The 23,955-nt window shown below is 41.2% G+C and overlaps 1 protein-coding gene across 1 annotated transcript in view; it reads left to right on the top strand.

Annotated features, from left to right (window-relative positions):
- Positions 1-22,237, top strand: part of LOC140204236 (serine protease 23-like) — a 40,441-nt gene extending 18,204 nt beyond the window's left edge. The window contains exon 2 of the mRNA XM_072270777.1: positions 17,470-22,237. Within this exon, the coding sequence (XP_072126878.1) occupies positions 17,486-18,607 (1,122 nt within the window). The 5' untranslated portion in view covers positions 17,470-17,485 and the 3' untranslated portion in view covers positions 18,608-22,237. The remainder of the gene's footprint in view (positions 1-17,469) is intronic.
- The last annotated feature ends 1,718 nt before the right edge of the window (positions 22,238-23,955 follow it).

The raw sequence follows: 23,955 nt of genomic DNA, 5'->3' as shown, positions 1-23,955 counted from the left end.
CCGTTACAATCTCAGATTAACTTTCAATCCACACCCTTGTGTATGAGCAGAATTGTATATGCAGTATAAAAGATACCAGAACTAATACAGTACTAATGCAGTAGTGGCGATCCTACTTAGATGGTGAGGAACTTTGTATAAGCCACGCTATCCAGCGTCAATTCCTTCACTCGTGGAAATCTTTCCTCACCATGCCCAGCACACTCTGGGAGGAACCCGATTCCAATGCCCCACCAGCGTCTTCAGCAGAAACAAAATAGTCTCCCCACTATCCCGCGCGTGACATCACCATCTCCCTTAAAGGCACAGACAACTATTCTAGCACTACCCAGATGGATGCCTAAGTAAACTTTTAACAATACTGGATAAGATCCGACGGTCACCCAGTTACACTCACATCCTTTGATTTCCCTAATGCCCAAATTGTTATTGATCTCAGTCTTAAATATACTTAGCAACTAATCATTCATAGCTCCCAGGGGTAGAAATTCCAAACGTATCAGCATTAATCACAGCCAGATCAAGTTAGCATGAAATAGCTGTTGTACAAAGTTCCTAAATGCTACATCAGCCAAACCCACTATTGGTCATCCAGTGTAATAATGGAGAAGAAAATTCTCTCAACACTTCCTCTAGCAAAGCAGCTAAAAGTCATCTTCAGATGTGTATAGAGAAAATGCTTAATACCAATTGCAAAAGTTGATTCAGATCCAGATCCTAATAGGAAGCATCATGACAGAATTTTTGGCTTTTTTCCCCCAAGATAATTTCAATCCAAATGATGATATAGCTCAGTAAATCAACAATTAAAATAAAAAGGTAATTGTGTCACTAATGAGGGCAACTCTGCTGGAGTTGAACTGATCAAGGAAAGAAAATTTCATGTCCACATATTGTACGGAGCCCAGGAATTCTGTGATAGCCTTTTGTAAAAATACAATCGTGCGAAGTACCATTTCATTTCCTACTTCACCTTTTATTCTCTTGAAACAATGATTGTAAATATTTTATTCACTGTATGACAAAGAAGTCCACTTAAAATGCAATTACAAATTAAACATTCAGACATATTCCCAAAATTAATTTTGCTAGATCATGCAGAAACTAAAACAAAATCGGAGCTTTGAAATACTGTATGATATATTTCAAGTTCTATAATAATTTGTGTGTTTCTATATTTGTTAGAAATTTGAAAAAGAATACGTTTCCAATTAAGCTGTCTTTGTACGAAAAGTGGAATGTTTATTATTTTTGATCTTATTCCAACTAATGAATGTATTTCCTGTACCTTCGCAACTGAGTGGCCAGCATCTGGTCTAACTTCTTCTGCAGGTTTGCAGATTATACCACCATGGTGAGCTGGATCTCAAATAATAATGAATTAGAGCACCGGAAGGAGAGAGAGAGCTTAGTAACGTGGTGTCATAACAACAGCTTTTTCCTCAATGTTCACAAAACAAAACAGCTGGTCATAGACTTCAGGGAGGAGGGTGGTGCAAATGCTCCAGTCTACATCAACAGTGTTGAGATTGAGAGGTTTGAGAGCATCAAACTCCTGGTAATGAACATCACCGACAGCCTCTCCTGGCCCAGAAAAGCTCATCAATGCCCCTAATTCCACAAGACATGAAAGAAATTTGGTATCCCCCACCGACCTTTACTGGTTTTCATTTGATGTATCATCAATAGCATCCTATTTGGATGTAGAATAGCTTGGTATGGCAACTGTGACCACAAGAGATTGCAAAGGGTTTTGGACACAGCTCAGCACAGCATGGAAAACAGCCTTCACTCCATGGGCTCTGTTTATACTTGCTGCCTCAGTAAAGCAGCCCCCAGAATCAAAGTCCCCAACCACCCTGATACCTTCTCTTCTTCCTTCTCCCATTGGACCGAAAATTCAAAAGCCTGAAAGCATGCTGAAGGGCAGCTTCTACCTTGCTCTTACAAGACAATTAAAAGTTTCCTAGTACTATAAAATAGACTCTTCACTTCACTATGATCTTGCACTTTATTGTCTACCTGCACTGCACTTTCTCTATAGCTTTTCCACTTTGTTCTGCTTTGAGTTGCCTCAATTCCCTGTGTAATGATGTGATCTGTATGAATGACATAGATGGGACAAGGGAGGAGGTCCTGAAGAGACATTTCTGGGAGTCAGGAAGGTAGCTGAGAAGCAGGACCTCCAGGGTAGAAATCTCGGGATTGCTACCTGTGCTACGTGCTAGCGAGGGCAAGAATAGTAGGATCAGGCAGATGAATGTGTGGCTGAGAGACTGGTGTAGGGGGCAGGGCTTCAGATTCTTGGATAATTGGGATCTCTTCTGGGGGAGGTATGACCTGTTCAAAAAGGACACCTGAACCCGAAGGGGACCAATATCCTGGCAGGAAAGTTTAATAGAGCTGTTAGGGAGGGTTTAAACTAATTTGGCAGGGGGATGGGAACCGGAATAATAGAGCGGAGGAAGGGGAAAACAGAAATAAATGTAAGATAGTGAGCAGTAAAGATGTCAGGAAAGACAGGCAGGTGATGGGGCAAATGTGTAGCCATTGGGATGAGTTGCAGCACAATGAAGTTGCGGTGAAATCAAAGCGAAAAGTACCAAATACTGGTCTTAAGGTGTTATACTTAAATGCACACAGCATAAGGAATAAGGTGGATGATCTTGTCGTACAGCTACAGATTGGCAGGTATGTTATTGTGCCCATCACTGAGACATGGCTAAAGGATGCATGTCTCTGGGAGCTGAACGTCCAAGGATACACGGTGTATCGGAAGGATAGGAAGGTAGGCAGAGGGGGAGGCGTGGCTTTATTGGTAAGAAATGATATTAAATCATTAGAAAGAGGTGATATAGGATCGGAAGGTGCAGAATCTTTATGGGTTGAGCTAAGAAATCACAGGGGTAAAAGGACTCTGATGGCAGTTATTTATAGGCCTCCAAACAGCTGCAGTGATGTGGACTACAAATTACAACAGGAAATAGAAAAGGCTTGTCAGGAAGGCAGTGTTATGATAATTGTGGGGGATTTTAGCATGTGAGTGGATTGGGAAAATCTGGTTGGCACCGTATCTCAAGAGAGAGAATTTGTAGAATATCTGCAAGATGGCTTTTTCGAATAGCTTGTTGTTGAGCCCACTAGGGGATTGGCTGTACTGGATTGGGTATTGTGTAATGAACCAGAGGAGATTAGAGAGATTGAGGTGAAGGAACCCTTAGGAGGCAGTGATCATAACATGATTGAGTTCACTGTGAAATTTGAACAAGAGAAGCCGAAATCTGATGTGTCGGTATTTCAGTGGAATAAAGGAAATTATAGTGGCATGAGAAAGGAACTGGCCAAAGTTGGCTGGAAAGGGACACTGGCAGAAAGGACGGCAGAGCAGCAGTGGCTGGAGTTTATGTGAGAAGTGAGGAAGGTGCAAGACAGGTATATTCCAAAAAGGAAGAAATTTTCGAATGGAAAGAAGAGGCCATACAAGGAAGCAAAAATTAGTGGAAAGACAGAGGATTGGGAAGTTTTTAAAAGCTTACAAAAGGAGACTAAGGAGGTCATTAAGAGGGGAAAGATTAACTATGAAAGGAAGCTAGCAAAAAATAGCAAAGAGGATACTAAAAGCTTTTTCAAGTATGTAGAGTAAAAGTCAGGTGAGAGTAGATACAGGTACTGATAGAAAATGATGCTGGAGAAATTGTAATGGGAGATAAGGAGATGGCGGAGGAACTGAACGAGTATTTTGCATCAATCTTCACTGAGGAAGACATCAGCCGTATACCAGACAGTCAAGGGTGGCAGGGAAGAGAAGTGTGCGCAGTCACAATTACGACAGAGAAAGTACTCAGGAAGCTGAATAGTCTGAAGGTAGATAAATCTCCTGGACCAGATGGAATGCACCCTCGTGTTCTGAAGGAAGTAGCTGTGGAGATTGCGGAGGCATTAACAATGATCTTTCAAAAGTCAATAGATTCTGGCACGGTTCCGGAGGACTGGAAGATTGCAAATGTCACTCCGCTATTTAAGAAGGGGGCAAGGAAGCAAAAAGGAAATTATAGACCTGTTAGCTTGACAGCGGTGGTTGGGAAGTTGTTGGAGTCGATTGTCAAGGATGAGGTTATGGAGTACCTGGAGGCATATGACAAGATAGGCAGAACTCAGCATGGATTCCTTAAAGGAAAATCCTGCCTGACAAACCTATTACAATTTTTTGAGGAAATTACAAGTAGGCTAGACAAGGGAGATGCAGTGGATGTTGTATATTTGGATTTTCAGAAGGCCTTTGACAAGGTGCCACACATGAGGCTACTTAACAAGATAAGAGCCCATGGAATTATGGGAAAGTTACATACATGGATAGAGTGTTGGCTGATTGGCAGGAAACAGAGAGTGGGAATAACGGGATCCTATTCTGATTCACTGCCGGTTACCAGTGGTGTTCCACAGGGGTCCGTGTTGGGGCTGCTTCTTTTTACGTTGTACATCAACGATTTGGCTTATGGAATAGATGGCTCTGTGGCTAAGTTTGCTGACGATCCGAAGATAGGTGGAGGGGCCAGTAGTGCTGAGGAAACGGAGAGTGTGCAGAGAGACTTGGATAGATTGGAAGAATGGGCAAAGAAGTGGCAAATGAAATACAATGTTGGAAAGTGTATGGTTATGCACTTTGGCAGAAAAAATAAACAGGCGGACTATTATTTAAATGGGGAAAGAATTCAAAGTTCTGAGATGCAACAGGAACTGGGAGTCCTCCTACAGGATACCCTTAAGGTTAACCTCCAGGTTGAGTCGGTGGTGAAGAAGGTGAATGCAATGTTGGCATTCGTTTCTAGAGGAATAGAGTATAGGAACAGGGATGTGATGTTGAGGCTCTATAAGGCACTGGTGAGACCTCACTTGGAGTACTGTGGGCAGTTTTGGTCTCCTTATTTAAGAAAGGATGTGCTGATGTTGGAGAGGGTACAGAGAAGATTCACTAGAATGATTCCAGGAATGAGAGGGTTAACATATGAGGAACGTTTGTCCGCTCTTGGACTGTATTCCTTGGAGTTTAGAAGAATGAGGGGAGACCTGATAGAAACATTTCGAATGTTAAAAGGCATGGACAGAGTGGATGTGGCAAAGTTGTTTCCCATGATGGGGGAGTCTAGTACGAGAGGGCATGACTTAAGGATTGAAGGGCACCCATTCAGAACAGAAATGCAAAGAAATTTTTTTAGTCAGAGGGTGGTGAATCTATGGAATTTGTTACCACGGGCGGCAGTGGAGGCCAAGTCATTGGGTGTATTTAAGGCAGAGATTGATAGGTATCTGAGTAGCCAGGGCATCAAAGGTTATGGTGAGAAGGCGGGGGAGTGGGACTAAATGGGAAAATGGATCAGCTCATGATGGAATGGCGGAGCAGAATCGATGGGCTGAATGGCCGACTTCTGCTCCTTTGTCTTATGGTCTTATGGAATGGTGTACTGGAGAATCTTTACACCGTACCGTGGTACATGGACAACAATAAACCAATAACAAGCCACTTGTGTCTTAAAATCAATAAGAAGAATAATATGCAGGATTGTCAAAATAGCTGCCACAACAGCTTAATAATAATGATTATATTTCAGAAAATCAATGATGCCTATTTTAACTTAAGGCTTTTGGAAAAACATTGCCTAATTTGCAGTTCTTATACACTGCAGTGCACAGCAGAGTGCATGTCCTCCCACAGAATAATTTCAAGATTGTTATAAAGTGCATAACAAACACTTACTTCATCCAGAAACATACTAAGGAAGCAAGAATTGTTTAAAAAGGGACCAATGTTTAACAGTGACCCCAAATCCAACCCATAGACAGGGGACTGAAAAGTTCCTGACACTGAGGGAAATGAAGCAATAATATTTTGAACGATTTCATCTTTAATATACAGGCTCGAATGGCTCCTCAACAAGCTCAGTGCCTACATGTTCAAAGGCCTGAAAGTATAGGGACTGAGCTTGTTGAGAAATAACCTAACAAGCAAGTTGCTGTGTTGCAAGTTAAATTGTTTATTCTCACACAACTTTCTGAATTCATGCTTTTTCCCTTTTATAAACTTTATTTCCTCCCATATCTTCCAAAGGCCATTTCCACATTGGAGTTATTTTACATCTTTATCTTTTCCTAGTTTCAAATGCAGGGACCAGACTGAGAAAAGATCTTCTGTTCCATGAAATTTGCTTCCATTGAAGACGTTTTCTAGACTGGTGTTTCAGAAGAAATGTTACAATACCAATCCTAAATTTTCATTCCACTACTGATCAGGAATACCTGTTGTTTCTTCCATGCTTTGATGTTTCATTTAATATCTTAGCATAAAATGTTAAACTGAATCAGATGCATTAATTAACAACAATTTAAATAGCCATAATTTTGTTGTAAAAGCATTTTTGAGCATGCATTTACTGATCTACCATATTCCATTTGTGTTTACCTAGTACATAATTTTTGTCATTCTAATCAGGTTATTTTAAAATGCTAATTAACTGTATTCCAAGTTATGATAGGAACTGACTATGCCAATTCATATCGCTACAGTACTGAAACAGTTAGCATTTGATTACATTACTTTATGAAATTAACAGCAACTTCAGGGGTTCTATACATGAATTGTTAAACAACTGCTACTAGTGAGTGAAAACTCCCCCTGTTTTGCAGCCTCCTCTGTCACAATCAAGGAAAAACAATGAATTGATAAGAACTTAAAATACTTATCAACTAGTGTAATACAAGGTGCAATGTGCATTGTTTTCCATGAGGGATAAGTGAGATTTTAAAGGCACAGAGCCACAGTTAGTGCTTAGCAAATGCTTCTAGTTTCTAGCATAAGTTTAACGATATGTTACATATCCCAGGTAAATATTATTAAGCACAGTGATTAAGTTCAATAATTTTAAAGATTATGATGTTTCTGCTTTTAACTTAAAATTTTCTGTCAACTTATCTGATTATATAGAGTTGTAGAAAATGTTCAAATTATTCAATAAAAATCATTTTCTCCCTCCCTGATTTCCTGCTGATGTTGTTGTGTTGCTGCTTTATAAAACTTTATAAGGCATTGACCACACCTGGAGGATTGTGAGCAGTTTTTGGCCCCTTATCTAAGAAAGGATGTGCTGCTATTGGAAAGGGTTCACAGGAGTCTCACGAGAATGATCCCAGGAATGAAAGGATTAATGTATGAGGAGCGTTTGATGGTTCTGAGCTTGTACCTATTAGTGCTTAGAAGAATGAGGGAGTATCTCATTGAAGGCTACTGAATATTGAAAGGCCTAAGTAGAGTGGATGTGGAGAGGATGTTTCCTATACTGGGGGAGTCTAGGACCAGAGGACACTGCCTCAGAGTACAAAGGTATCCCTTTAGAATAGAGATGAAGAAGAATTTCTTTAGCCAGAGGGTGGTGAATCTGTGGAAATCATTGTCACAGATGGTATGGAGGCTAAGTCATTGGGTATACACTCAGTAGCCACTTCATTAGGTACACCTGGACATCAACTCATTAATATAAATATCTAATCAGCTAGTCACGGGACAGCAACTCAATACATAAAAGAATGCCAACATGGTCAAGAGGTTCAGTTGTTGTTCAGACCAAACAAATGGCGAAGAAATGTGATCTAAGTGACTTTGACTGTGGAGTGATTGTTGGTGCTAGATGAGGTGGTATGACTATCTCAAAAACTGCTGATCTCCTGGGATTTTCATGCACAACAGACTCTAGAGTTTAGAAAATGGTATGATAAACAAAAAAAAATCCAGTGGGCAGCAGTTCTGTGGGTGAAAATGCCTTGTTAATGAGAGAGACCAGAGGACAATGGCCAGACTGGTTCAAGCTGACTGGAAGATGACAGTATCTCAAATAACCACACGTTATAACAGTCGTGTGCAGAAGAGCATTTCTGAATACACAACACTTCAAACCTTGAGCTAGACGGGCAGCGGCAGCAGAAGACCATGAACATATACTCAGTGGTCACTTTATTATGTATAGGAGGTACCTAATAAAGCGGCAACTGGGTGTACACTGTGTGGAGAGATCACAGGCGAGCACGTTTATCATTAATTCTCCTAATAATGCAATCTTTTGTGATCTTCAGTTGGTGGCAAAGCCATTCCCAATACAGCAGACATTTACTTCAATTGTCAGAGACTTTACCCAATGGTAAAATTTACTACAACATTTTATGGTTCACCCCATAAGACTGTAAGATAAAATAAAATCTGTGTCCATTATCCAGCTGAAACACCTATCCTGCTTGCAAACATTATTCACATCACTGCCTTAGCTCAGTTCAATTCTTCAATCACATCAAATTAAGACATTTCCATCATAAACTATAATCATTTTTATTGCAAAGCTAATCAAAAGGAAACATTCCCCAATTACTGCATCAATTAAAGTATTGATTTGGTTTTGGATTGTAGTCAAGATTATAGCTTTGTAAATATGATCATTATTCCCTCTAAGCTGCCAGTAATCAATTATGTGATAATGAATATAATCTATAAATAATAAATATATCCCAACCTTTACTTTGAAAAATTTTAGAACTTCAATGAATTTACATTGTCAGTGTTTCAAATTACAGCACTGATACAAATTGTGACAATAAGCAGAGAATGGAAGTCAATAGCTCATTATTAGGAAACCACCTGCCCACTGAATGGCAACACCATGTAGTCAATATTCATAGGATGCATATAACAAAAAAAACATTTTAAGTGCCGTGCATTTTTCAGGCCATGTAAAAATCTCCTGCTCTGAGCAATGGTTGGTCCATGAAGCTGTGAAAAAAAAGTAGAGGGAATGTTGAATATGATCTATTTCAAACTTTTCTTACGAGAACACTGATGCAGTACAGGAGAGCTCTGTCTCCCATTTGAAAGGATTATTCTGAGGTCATTTGTAACTCGTTTTGCTTGCTGGAATAATTAATGGACAATAGTCCATTTATATTTGTGAGTTAAACAATAACTTTAATAACTTTTTCCAGAGGAAGGAGAACACAACCATAGTAAGTTGTTCCTCACTCCATCGTGCTGAGAATCAGCTAAATGGAATTCTTCAACTAGCCAAAGTAAAACCACCCAGAGAAGCAAAGGGGTAGCAAATTATTTCCACTGCACTGTACACCCTCTCAGACTCAAAAGCAGCCTTTAATCCGTGTAAACTGAAAAATGTATAGCAAGATCAAAGACTGTGTGAAAATTAAAGGATGAAAACTAAAAAGTGAATTTTTCCACGTTTGAAGCTGGATAATTCAAGTTAATAAAACAAATAATGCTTGACATGGTTCCAAATCTATCCTCTGATTGATGAGACGAAGGATATCCTTGTATCTGGTTCTAATGATTCCAGGTCCCAAGTGAAACAAGCATGAGTGATGTGAAACCAGTTCCCTGTGGGCCAGCAACCACAGGAGAACATTTGCCACAATTCAAAACCGCTGGACTTAATTTATCCTATTCACGTCAACTCTCCACACATGTTGCCTTGCATGGCAGACAATTATTTTGGCTTAGTGAAGGGTGGCTCCAAAGGGGACTCGACGAAAGTAGAATCAACTGTTCCATTGGTTGTTTGTGATTAATTATATCAAGCATCAATATTTAGAAAAATAGCAGAATGATTCGTAATACTACATTTCCATCTATTTCATTCCCATTGTAAGTTTTTTGTTAGGTTTCGCAAAGTTAAAAGAATTGCTTGACAGCTTGCTATTATACCAAAATGACATTTGCAAATGTCCAGACGATCTTTCCATGTGTTTATGCCAATTTGGTATTTATTGTTTGCCCATCCCTGGAAACAGGGTATTAAAGTATCTCCTTTTTCTAAGAAGAGTATTTAAACATCCCTTGAGTAAGAGTAGTAATTGAATCTTGATGCCATGTTCTTACTTTTCTAATTCCATTTAATTAGCCAGAGGGATGATTTGTATCAAATCGTCTGATGAGGCTTCCTTTTAAAATAAGCCAACATCAGTGCAAATGCCTCCCAATGGGAAATGCCCTTTAATTGTATTGGACTGATTCACCCGCGCCCCCCCCCCCTCGCGGCTGCCCACCCACAACTACAGAGCCTTTGTACATGTTAATTGTCATCCGGAACTAACAACACAATCACCATACATCAGCAGGTAGCTTGATAAGATAAGGTGTGTTTCTCCCCAGGATATTGGCAACTAACATGCACATAGACTTAAACAGGCTGTAAGGACATCACCCTGAGTTCCTCCTCCAAAACCCTCTCTCAGACACTCGTTGTTTACATGCAGGAGGAAGTGGTTTGTCTGTGGATTTACTGTCTACTTCTTAAAAGGCCTCTTATAGTTACTTTATATAAATCCCTCAATCCAGTTACTCATCCAAATCCCACACAGTCAGCATATCAATGGTGAGTCAAATGTTAATATTGCAGGACATGAAAGCAAATGAACAATCCAATTTGAATGTCTGTCCTCCAACACACAACAATAAGCATGTTATACGTTCATCAAGTTATTCAGCAACTGCATTTTCTTCCTCTACAACAGTATCCCATGTTGTTCCAAGACAAGTTTCCAAAGAGCAAAGAGCCTTCTTAATGCAGGGACACTGGAATGGGAGATGAAACATGGATCAGGATGCAATTTCACTAAGTGTGAACCATTCAGCAGAAGGTGCCTTGATCAGAAAGTCTACGTTATAGTTAGGAAGATCCATTTAGCCTAGTCTATGGTATTTCCAGTTGTGATGTATGGCTGTGAGAGCTGGACTATTAGTAAGGCTGAATCCAAAAGAATCGATGTCTTTGAACTTGGATGGTGAAGGAAAGTGTTAAGAGTTTCTTGGACAGCAATACGATCCAAAAAGTCAATACTTGAAGAAATACAGTCAGACTGCTCACTAGGAGGCTTGATCGATTATGAGACTAAAGCTCAAATATTTTGGCCACATCATGGGAAGACAGGATTCCTTGGAGAAGACTCTCATGTTAGGTAAAACAGAAGGTAAAAGGAGGAGAGGACGACGGAGGCTATGATAGATAGATAATATTACTCAGACAATGCGTATGACCTTGGGGGATCTCAGAGAGGTAATTTCCAACAGGAAGGCTTGGTGTGCAGGGGCCCATGAGGCCACAAAGAGTCAGACTCAACTTAACGACTGAACAACAAATAGTTAGTGTATACTAGGGTTGCCTCATCTATGACCTTTCCAGTGATTGGTGGTGGCATCCGTTAGTCTTGTGAGACCATGGATCTGCGCCTGGAAAGTTTTGCATCAGTCTGTGTTAGAGCAACGTCTGTTGTGGCTGTAGAGTCCCACACGGGAGTGACAGTCTCGGCTGCAGCGACTGCATTTGAAGGCACTGTCCTCCCGCGTTGTCTTGGTGCTGTTTTTCCAGCGAGTACACTTTTCTTCAGCAGCAAGCCTCAGCTTCTCTTCTCCTCTTTTTAGACCTCTGCGTAGTTCCAGCCTCCAGTGAGAGCGATCGCTTGCGATGTCCTCCCACCTCCCGACGTTCATTTTCAGTGACTTCATGTCTCTCTTGCAAATGTCTTTGAAACAAAGATGGGGCTGCCCTTGTGCTCTCTTGCCGGAGGCCAATTCCCCGTAAAGCAGGTCTTTCGGGATCCTCCCGTCTGACATGCGGTGTACGTGGCCCAGCCATTGGAGATAGCGTTGTTGGAGCAGGGTGAAGAGGCTGGGTATCTGGGCGCGGGCCAGGACCTCATTGTTGGTGACTCGGTCAGTCCACGTGATGTCCAGGATGTGTGTCAGGCTGCGAAGGTGGAAGGCGTTGAGACGCCGCTCTTGTCTGTAGTAGAGGCTCCAGGTCTCGCTGCCGTAAAGCAGTGTGCTGAGGACGCAGGCCCTGTAGACTGCAACTTTGGTGTGCATCGTCAGCTTTCTGTTCTCCCAGACTCTCTTTGTCAGCCTGGCGAATGTTGAGGCTGCTTATCTGATCCGTCTGTTGATCTCGGGGTCTAGGGAGATGCTGTCTGTGATGGTGGAGCCAAGGTATGTAAACTCGTGAACTACCTCCAGCTCGTAGTTGTTGGTGGTAATGGCAGGGGTGTGCTCAATGCCTTGGTCCAACACGTTGGTTTTCTTCAGGCTGATGGTGAAGCTGAAGTCCTGGCAGGCTCTTGAGAAGCTGTCCATGAGGCGTTGAAGTTGCTCTTCAGAGTGTGTTGCCAGTGCTGCATCGTCTGCAAACAACATGTCCCTGATGAGTACTTCACGAACCTTGGTTTTTGCCCTCAGCCGGGACAGACTGAGCAGCCTCTCGTCCAGTGTGGTGTGGAGGTAGACACCATCAGTTGATGTTCCAAAGGCGTGCTTCAGCATGACTGCAAAGAAGATGCCAAACAGGGCGGGAGCAACCACAAAGCCCTGCTTCACACTGCTGCGGACGTTGAAGGCCTCCAAAGAAGAGCCGTCGAACTGAACGACGCCCTTCATGTCTGTAAACAACTTGGGTCCATGCCATAAACTGCACTTCTAAGCCTCAAAAGTGGGTATATTTGCACCATCTCTTGGTTCTTTAGAACTGCTGCTGAGAATGGCAAATAACAAAAAGCAAAATTATCAACAGGAAATTCTCAATTAACAGTAATTTTAGATATTAGTATGTATCAAAAGCCATGTAATATGATACACAGTTCTTAATAAGCACACTTATTAAACTTATTAAACTGCACTGTTTCCCTTTAGAGTAACTTCAAATAATTATCACTCAACTAAAACTATGTCCATTCAGTTGCTTGGTCTACACAACAAGTTGTAGAGCTTGTTGCAAGCCAGCTGAAATGTCCACACATGAATTAGTTACTTCAGTGACTACCCAGATACATTTCAGCATAGAATATCTCACATCTTGATCTACAAAGGTTGCTTCAACATAATTGTCTTCATTACTCTGAATGCATTGTATTACATATTTTTAAGCACCGTCTTTCTGGTGCATCAATTAAACTTTAAACAGTTCTCAAAAACTTAACACAGGGCTAGTAACTCCTACAGTATCTCTACAGTAATTCTATATTGTACTTGGTACTTAATATTACAGACTCAATCACAACACCTGCATCTTCGAGTTGTCAAACTTTGTGACACTGCTCTTCCTCTACCTTGCGTTCTGGCTCCTACTCTGCCACTTTTTTTTCTCTTATCATGTATTGCATTGAACTGCTGCTGCAAAGGCAATACATTTCATGACACATGCCGGTGATATTAAACCTGATAAGGAACTTTTCCTGTTACTTGCTTTAAAGTTCTAAAGTTTTTTTTTCTGACTTTCTCTCTTTGGATCGCTTCCAAAGCTTGCAATTCCAGCATGATTGCTTTCGCTGTTCCTTGTTACACCATGACCAAGCCAAATTTAGTAAGTCATGCCTACTGTACAATCTCCCAGAAGATCTTCAGAACCTTTGAACTGCTTCCGCATTGCACTGTATTTCTCTCTGAAAATATACAATCCAATCTGTGCCTGAATCAGGGGATTCGGTAATTCTGGAAGTAAAGGCCTTCCCCGAATCTCGTGCCCTCCATCAAAATCGTGTCAATGTGATTACCTCACAACAGCACCAGTACTGAGCCTTTCTTTCACTCTGAATACATTAATAGCCAGGACATTATACTGAACTTACGCAGGCCAGCCGAAGAACAACAATGACAATAAAAGCTGCTGCGACAAACTAAATGTGGATGGTCATGAGGACTTTGCAAAGGTGAACTCTTCTCATATAGCCTGATGACCCCTAGAGAAAGGGAACTGTGGAAAATCAATACTGTGTGCACTATAAAAGAGAGTCCTGTATTCTCTTCCAGAAAACACCCAGTGGTTTGACAAGAATGACCACGATGCCCAAAAGCTAGTTAACTGCAAATGCGAGGCATTCTTGAAATAGGGAACTGCAGCACATACCAAAAGACTGTTCAGTATCTCACTGATAACCAGTGAAATTCTTCAGCGTTAATTAAGGTCTTCTCAGGTTCAAATGGTCGAAGACTCACCCCACTAAATTCAAGAATGGAGGCCAAGATATCAAGGCTGGTCAGGGCTGCTGAAAGAAACACTTTGAAGAAATCTTTACCCATGACTCTGTCCTCCACACAAATGTTCTTGTTGCCATTCCAAAATCAATTTATCGACACCTCATCACCAGCTCTGACTGACATGTTGAAAAGAATTGAAGTCAGCTCAATATCTACTTTTGTAACAGATAGTATCTCTGCTGATGTTCTGAAATACGGCAGAGCGATATTTCAAATACGTGTTTGCAATCCGATCTCCCACATCCGGGAGGACAAGGAGGACATTCCAGGGGATCTCAAAGATGCTGTAACATCTCTTTAACAAAGGAGACATATTAGATTGAAGTAACTGCACAGTTTCCAGTTGCCTGCCAATAGCTAAACCCATCTTCCTCTCTCAGGACATAATCCTGGCGTAATTCTCTCAAGTGCTTTGCAGGTCCTCTTTTTGGCTCTGAGGTGGCTTTCACAAGTGCCTCTGTGACAACACTGTCTGCACCAGTATTTTATTGCAATTGTGATGCATCTGACATATCCCACTTGCTGCCTTACGTTTGAAATACACTTACATGAGAAAATCTGAAGATGCTGGAAATCCAAAGCAACACACACAAAATTCTGGAGGAACTCATCAGGTCAGGCAGCACCTATGGAAAAGCATAAACTGTCGATATTTCAGGCCAAGACCCTTCTTCATGACTAGTGTCCTGAAGTGTTCTGAAGAAGGGGTTCGGCCTGAAATGTTGACTGTTTACGCTTTTCCATAGATGCTGCCTGACCTGATGAGTTCCTCCAGCATTTTGTGTTTGAAATACATTTGTCCTGCTTTCACTGGCATGTGATTGCACAGTTAACACTGCAATTTTCTGTCTCTCGAAGGATGCCCTCGATGTTCCAATTGTCAAGGAAACTGCATTCTTTATGCCATAGATCATTCTCATTGCAAAGTCACAACCATGATGTCACATTCACTTTTATACTAATGTAGTTTTACCATGACACTTGGCTTTATGACTGCATGACCACTTTCCTAGTATACAACTAGGATCAATTTAATAGTCTTCTATCATGCTGTTATAATACTTTTAAATGGTTCCCTAGTAGAATAAGATGGAGTCTTGACCTCACAATCTACCTTGTAATGATCTTGCACCTTACTGTCTGCCTGAACCGTACATCTCTCTAGCTTTTACACATTATTCTGCATTCCATGATGGTTTGAAATGGTACTACCTCAATGCCCCATGTAATGGTTCCATCTGCATGAACAGTGTACAAGACAAGCTTCTCAGTCTATCGCGGTACATGTGACAATTAAAGCACTAATTCTAGTTCCAACATCTACAATACATCCTGGCCTAAATGCTGCTTTACCTTCTTCCGAAAACCCTTGTGCTTAACTACTTCACTCTTCTTTTGGTCCGAGCTTCACATTCTTCATCAGATGGATTGTCATTAAACTTGGTTCCAATGTACACCTGCTGCATATATTCACGGCCAGGTACCTTCTCTCAGGGCTGTAAAATAGCCGTATTCCATAAACATTTTGTTGGATCTGGAACGTAGGCCCTGGCAGGTGAGGATTACACTTGCTGAAGATTTCCAGGTAGCCCTCAAGTCCACCTGACAAGTGCTCCACTTTGGGTGGGCCAGTGTTACCCAAAGCAAGAATGCCTCCTGGATCTCTGCTGTCTATTAATCTTATTATATCTACAATCCTCTTATAAAAACAAAGAGGCAAAGTTCTTCAGACCAAGTAATTCTATCTAATCTAGGCACACCATGGCTGATGCACACCTAAGGGCCCTGTCTAAATAGACAGCTCAGTTTCTACTTGTACATCAGAACCATGCCCAAGTGAAACTGCATTATCTCAAAGGCAGCTCTGTGGTCGTGGCTGTTCTGCAAGTTCTCCAAGCTTCCTCCATTTTTCTTACTGTCCTTCCAAATGATCTGACAATGGGCACCTAAGAACATCTGGAGTTTGCTCCTCTTTGTCATTGTCTTTAGCCTGACTAATAGTCCTGTTGATGGGTTAGGACACTTCCACTGGCACAGCAGCCAAGAAAGTGTTGGCAAAGATCTCAATGCTGTTTCATAACTCGCTTCAAGAAAATAAATAAATTCTTATACTTCTTAGTCTATACATTTGCCACTATGTTGGCTCTGGACAGTCATTTAAAACAATAGGGGGTGATGGACAAAATAGATGTTCAACTCCCCTCCCCCCATTGGCTCTGTTGGTTACAAGGAAAGTTTACTTGGTCGGGCTCTACAAAAATATTAAGTTTAGTTTCACTCTTATCTCTTACAAGCAGCAGCTAAGTACTTGAAGACAAAAATAATTAGGCTTCATAACGGAAATATTTCATTTTCTTTCATGCAGAGCTGCCTTTGCAGGGTGCATTTTCAGCTTCTCTCCCAGAACTCTACTACCACCTACAGGAAAGCAAGCGCATTACAGGTCACTACGTAGTCGATTCAAATTCCATTTTGACAGACCATTGAAAATTAATTAGTTGATTGGTCCTGTTCAAACAACTGAATCATTCCACCGTTACATGCTAAACAACAAAGCTGTGAACTCATCAAATGTTCATTAGTACAATTTATTTTATGACAAATGCCGCATACAGTATGTGTCTTCCAACATCTTTCAGATGACCAGTTTGCTCAGTTTTTCTTCTTGTATCAACAGAGAATTTTCTTGCCAATTTACAAATCTATTTACCTAAGCATTTTTAGGCAATGAAGAAAGGCAGGAAAAATACTAACTCTCAAAGAGCAAGTTAAACCGGGAATCCAGTTAACAATATTTTGACTTTGATTGTTAAACTTCAAGAAAACCAGTAAGGTGTAATTAAACCATTAGTCAGTTCCCATAGTAAACATGCTTTTTATAGTGAGCTCAGTGGCAGATTGTAATGTGCCATAATACAAGCACTATCAGCAACCGATTTTAGCAGAATAGTTACAAAATAAATTGTTAAAGGTGCCATATCAATTATTTGTGGTCAACCATTTTGAAAGTGTGGCTAAATATGAAGTTGTGGATTAAACGTAAGTTATACAACTTGTGTTATGTAGTGCATGACAAAATGATTGCAGTTAATCCACTTGATAACATAGCCATAATCATAATGAAAACCTACTTCCATGGTTGCATTATATACTGCTTCTTGGACCTGGTTTATGATAAGAGATCAGTTGGGTTTTTTCCCCCCTGCTTCACAAAGAAAGTTGAAAATTTACTTGTAAATATTCCAATCATGTATAGAAACTGTATACAGTATTATTAACTGACCCTAAAGCAAGTCTGCCAGCTTTATTGTAAGCTGTGATCCTTTGATTTTCTTAAAACCAAAAATACTTCCTCATTTTCAGTACTGACAAAAACTATCTTTCTTCTGTTTGAGCAGGACACCAGTCTTCACAATGGGGCGATTAAGGATTCTACTGGTTATTTTATATTTTGCCAGCCACTCCCGGGTATCTAACACATACTCTAATACAACCTGGAACAGACAGAAGATCCCAATACTCCTTCCTCAAGAAACAGTGAAGCTAGGCAAACCGCGATTTTCTGCCAAAGCCAGACCAGACCTGATAACCCACTGCAATGCAGAGTGCCTGTGGAGAGAAGCTCACCCATCCTTAGAGGACTTGAAGGAAAATCTCTCTTTTGAAACAATTTACACCAATGGCACTCGAACCCTTACCAAGGTAGATATCTCTGGCTTTGACTCCGACTCCCTGCTCTCCGAAAAGCACACCCCACGGCAGTCACGGTCCCGGCGCAAGCGACAGATCTTTGGGGCGGATGGCAGGTTCGATATTCGTGGAAAAAAGTTCCTGCTCAACTTCCCATTTTCTACAACAGTGAAGATCTCCACTGGGTGCACAGGTATCCTGGTGTCAGAGAGACACGTGTTAACTGCAGCACATTGCATCCACGATGGGAAGGATTATGTCAAAGGAGCAAAAAAGTTAAAGGTTGGGATTTTAATAGAGAATCTGAAAACCCAGTTGCCAAAAAGCTCGAAGCTTCCACCAAAACTCTTGACAAGGTGGTCACGGGTCAAACGCACACAGGTTCCAAGGGGCTGGATACGATCTCAGAATGAACTCAGTATGGACTATGACTATGCATTGTTGGAACTGAAGAGGCCACATAATAAACCATACATGGAGTTTACAGTTATGCCATCTTCAGCCCAAGTGGCTGGCAATAGAATTCACTTTTCTGGATTTGATAGTGACAGGCCTGGGCAACTGGTGTATCGATTTTGCTCAATCATCAATGAGACACCTCATCTTATTTACCAGCACTGTGATGCCCAACCGGGTTCTAGTGGTTCTGGTGTGTATGCCAAGTTGTGGTTGCCAGAGAAACATGAATGGGAAAGGAAAATTGTTGGAATATTTTCAGGCCATCAGTGGGTGGACCTCAACGGGGTGCAGCAAGATTACAACGTGGCAGTCCGAATCACACCGCTGAAGTATGCACAAATCTGTTATTGGATCAAAGGGAATTACAGCGAATGTTACTCCAATTGAAACCTTTCAAAAAGCACTGCAAGGAAAAGCAAATGCCTCTTCCATTTTAAACAATTTCATTCCCTACACATTGGTTTGTTAAAGAAGAGGTGTTGTACAAGAATACAGAGGGTTGGGCCTACCCTAAATTCATTCCTCAGTAATGGAGGTTGCAGCTGAGGTTGGGGAATTTTACAACAAGTCTTGGTATGTCCAGGGTAAGGTTGCCAAGTTTAAAAGTAAACAGCTTGGGATGGAAGAAAATCCACAGTCAAGTTCTCACAGTATTTCCAGTTGATAACAGCAATTTATTGAAAACTGATGTTATGTAATAAATACTAATTAAGTGAAATTCTTTTTAAATTTCAAACATTTGTTAGTGGTGAGTTTTTGAAACAAATATTTGAAAATCTTTAAAAACTTTTCTAGAGTAACCAAGGTTGTCTGGTTAAAGATTCTAATTAATAGCAACCGTTGCCATAGAAAACCTTTTGGCTGAGGATATCCTTTTCACCCACCCCCACCCCCAATAGTTCATACACTGGTGGGGTCTGGTTACAGGGAACATTTCTTTTTCTAATTTGCACAGACTTTATGAAGTAAATCCACAAGGAGATGGAGAAAAGGAAAATACATACAGGTGTTTTTAGAAAATGCATCACCAACTCACTTCCAAGACCATTTTCCCCAATGCCATTTATTAAGTCATGCCCTTTTCTCCCCTCCAATTCCCTTAAGAGAAGTTGCCATCTTCCAACTGTTCCATGGTGTAACAAGAGACAACTATCAAAGTTGACAATATTATATTTGAAAAGAGAACCTGCTTCAATTTGGTCAAAATCCCCATTAGCATTTAAAAGCTGCTTTAATAGCTACAGTTTCCAAACCTTCAGGCAATACAGGATGATATAGAAAGAAGAGTTAACAACAGTTGAAAACAGAACTTCAGAGATATACCAAAATCCACAAGGTGAAAGTATTTGTGGGGAGGAAAGAAAGGGGTGGTTCCTGTATTTGACTCTTCTGAAATTCTAAAAATTAAGATCATGGAAACGAGCAGCAATAGCAAACTGGTGTTACCTGAAATTTTCAGCAGTCCTACCCGCTTCCCCGTAGGCACTTACTATCATCTCTGTGGGGTCCATCAGATCCCTAAAGGCCAGATTCCTCCAGCAGCAAGTTGTGGGAGATGTCTGCTGTTGGCCGAGTGGCCTTAGTGAAAAAAAGACTGTTTTTATCATCTTGCCAAGTTTTTTTTTTAAAACAACAATGGCTGACTGTGACTCTATTTAATGGGCTACCAACTGCATCACTGATGATGTAAGGTTATGAATATCTTATTAGGTTGCCTGACCCCTGCAATTCTCACTGATTCTGAGCAATCGCATCTCTACTCTGCCATCACTGCAGTGAAGAAGCTGTATAGAGGCAACTGAATTTCTTTGGTGCTCTCATTTTCCCACATGCAAATTCAAATGGACAGCCTAACCCTCGCTGTACAATGCCTAGAGAAAGAGTGTGCCACTCTAATACTGCTCACTCACAGTATGGAGGAGGGCCACAGAGAAACACCATCTGAATTCCCTCTTCACTTTACCTACAGAGGTAAGGCTAAATCTTCCAAAACATGATGAATACGATTTTCTGCTCAACAAGTGACATTTTTGTTTAACCCATATATTATTATTATCAAATGTATTATCAAAGTACATTTTCATAGAACAAAGAAATTCAATAGAGTAAATGAAAAACTACATACAAAGACTGACAAGCAACCAATATGCAAAAGACAAAATATGCAAATACAAATAACAACAAATAATAGTAATAATTAATCAATAACACTGAGAACGTGTACTGTAGAGTTCTTGAAAGTGAGTCCGTAGGTTGTGTCCCGCGGTCAGTTCAGTGTTGAGGTGAGTGAAGTTATCTGTGCTGGTTCAGGAGCCTGATGGTTGACGGGTAATAACTATTACGGAATCTGGTACTTTGTGGTATATTGTCAGAGAAGGGGAAAGGGAAAAGGGGAAAACTAGATTTAAACTAACAGGGCTACTGTTTTTAATTAAGCTTAATTCAAGAATAAGACATTCTAAAATGTATGTCTCTTCATAATAATCAGACACATTTTTGGGTATTTATTTGATGTTCAACGTAGTATAACAGACTGAACCATATTACTTACATAAACCTTACATTGAGACTAGGTGGTGCCAGAGTGTCAAGTCATTAAGCAGGATATCGCATGGACACTTTTTCTTTGAAAAGCACATTCCTTCAGTAGTTCCTCAACTCCTACTTTGGATAAAATATCATACTTTTTGTCTGTAAATTAGCAGGAAGCTAGAGGACTTCTAGACACCCACAAAAGTGTTTGGACAAATGGGCAGCTCGGCAGTGTAGTGCTGTGACAGCACCAGTGACCTAGAGCAACACACACCATGCGCTGCTGGAGGAACTTGGCAGCTCAGAGAGCATCTATGGAAAGGAATAAACAGTCAATGTTTCGGCTTGAGAATCTTCATCAGGACTGGAAAGGAAGGGGGCGAGAAGCCAGAATAAGAAGGTGGAGGGAGGGGTAGGAGTAGAAGCTATAAGGTGACGGGTGAAGCTAGGAGGGTGAAGAAGGGTGGTGGGGGAATGAAGTAAGAAGCTGGAAGGTGATAGGTGAAAAGGATAAAGGTCTGAAGAAGTATTCTGATAGGAGAAGAGAGTGGAGCAATGGGAGAAAGAGAAGGAGGAGGGCCACTGGGGGAGATAATAGGCAGGTGAGGAGAAGAGAAGAGCGAGAGTGGGAAATGGAAGATGTGGGAAGGGGGAGGGGAAGAATTAACGGAAGTTAGAGAACCAATGACTCAGATTCAATTCCCTCTATAGTCTGTACGGAGCTTTACGTTCTCCCTGTCGCTGCGTGAGCTTCCTCCGACCTTCAAAGGACATACGGGTTTGTGGGTTAATTGGCCACATGGGTGTAACCGGGAAGCAAGGACACATTGGGCCAGCAGGGCCTGTCACCATGCCGTTTCTCTGAAATAAAAAGGCAACTAAAAAAAGCAGTGAGGGGAGAATGGATGAAATATGAAGGCAAGCTACCAATAATGTAAAAGAAAATACCGACAGCTCTTTCAGACAGATGAAGAGTAAAAGGGAGGTAACAGTGAACATTGGGCTGCTGGAAAATGGCAAACAAACTGAGTAAGTGGTTTGTGCAAAACACACAAAATGCTGGAGGAACCGAGCAAGTCAGGCAACATCAATGGAAATGAATAAACGGTCGACGTTTTGGGCTGAAGTCCTGATGAAGGTCCAGACCTGAAACGCCTGACCTGCTGAGTTCCTCCAGCATTTTGTGTGTTTTGTTCTAGGTTTCCAGCATTTGTGTCAGTTTTCACTGTGGAAGGCACCAGACACCAGAAATTCTAGAGGTACGCCATGTGGTGGGGGGGCAGATTTGAGTGCAGTCATTATTACTAAGGACAAAATCTTGGAAAAGTTGGAAGTCTTAAGGTTGAATAAGTCACCTGGATTGGACAGACTCCAGTACAGGGTTCTAAAAGAGGTATCTGAAGAGATAGTGGAGTTATTAGTTGTGATATTTCAACAATCACTGGAGACAGGAATGGTTCTAAAGGACTGGAAAATTGCAAGAGAAGGGAGGGAGGGAGGGAGGGAGGCAAAAGACAAAGTTATGGGACAGTGTGCCTGACTTGAGTGGTTGGTAAAATATTAGAGTTCATTATTATGGATGAGAATTTGAGATAATAATAACAATAAATAGACTGAAGTTAACACAGTTTCCTTCAGGGAAGATCTTGTTTGACAAATCTGTTAAAAGTAACAAGCAGGATAGACAGTGGATGTTGTGTACTTGGGTTTTCAGAAGGCCTTTGACAAGTTGCCACACATAAAGAAAGGCACTTGCACGGACAAAACATTGGCTGTCTGGCAGAGAGCAAAGATTGGGAATCAAGGAGGCCTTTTCTGATTGGCTGCCACAGTGGTCAGTGTTGGGTCTACTACATTTCACATTATATGTTAATGATTTGAATGATGTAATTGATGGCTTTGTGGCCAAGTTTGTGGATGATACAGGGATAGGTGAAGGGGTATGTGGTGTTGAGGAAGCGTGGAGTCTGCAGAAAGACAGTTTGCAAAAGTGGGTAAAGATGGAATATAGCAAAGGGAAGTGCATGTCCATGCACATTGGCAGAAGGAATAAAGGCATAGACACTTATCAAAATAAGAACATAAGAAAAAGGAGCAGGAGTAGGCCACTTAGCCCATCGACCATTCAATGATCATGGCCGATCTGGCTATGACTCATCTCCACCTCCCTGCCTCTTCCCCATAACTCTTAATTCCCCTACTATGAAAAAATCTATCCAACCTTTTCTTAAATATATTTACTGAGGCAGCCTCCACTGCTTCATTGGGCAGAGAATTCCACAGATTCACCATTCTCTGGGAAAAGCAGTTCCTCCTCATTTCTGTCCTAAATCTACTCCCCAAATCTGGAGGCTATGTCCTCTAGTTTTAGTCTCACCTACCAGTGGAAACAACTTTCCTGCCTCTATCTAATCTACCCCTTTAATAATTTTATATGTTTCTATAAGATCTCCTCTCATAGTTCCGAATTCCAGCGAATACAGTCCCAGGCGATTCAATCTCTCCTCACAGTCTAACGCCTCTTCTCTGAAATCAAACTGGAGAACCTCCTCTACACTGCCCCTAAAGCCAGTATATCCTTCTTCAAGTAAGGAGACCAGAACTGAATGCAGTACTCCAGGTGCGGCCTCACCAGTACCCTGTGCAGTTGCAGCATAACCTCCCTGCTCTTAAATTCAATTCCTCTAGCAATGAAGGCCAACGTTCCATTTGCCTTCTTGGTAGCCTGCTGCACTTGCAAACCAACCTTTTGTAATTCATGTACAAGCACTCCCACGTCCCTCTGCATAGCAGCATGGTGCAATTTTTTACCACTTAAATGATAATCTGCTTTCATTTTTTCCTTCCAAAGTGAATGAGCTTGCATTTACCAACATTGTACTCCATCTGCCAGACCCTTGCCCACTCACTTAACCTATCTACGTCTCTCTGCAGACTCTCCATATCCTCTGCACAATTTGCTTTTTCGCTCAATTTAGTACCATCAGCAAACTTAGATACACTACACTCAACCCCCTCTTCCAGATCATTAATGTATATCGTGAACAGTTGTTAGCCCAGTACCAGCCCCTGCGTCACACTGGTCACCACTGATTGCCAACCTGAGTAACACCCATGTATCCCAACTCTCTGCTTTCTATTAGTTAACCAATCCTCTATCCATGCTAATACATCAGCCTCAACTCTATGCATCCTTATCTTAC

The sequence above is a fragment of the Mobula birostris genome, chromosome 10 (assembly GCF_030028105.1).
Source record: "Mobula birostris isolate sMobBir1 chromosome 10, sMobBir1.hap1, whole genome shotgun sequence".
Taxonomy (NCBI): domain Eukaryota; kingdom Metazoa; phylum Chordata; class Chondrichthyes; order Myliobatiformes; family Myliobatidae; genus Mobula; species Mobula birostris.
Note: the sequence above shows the minus strand (reverse complement) of the source record. Positions and strands in the feature narration are given on the sequence as shown.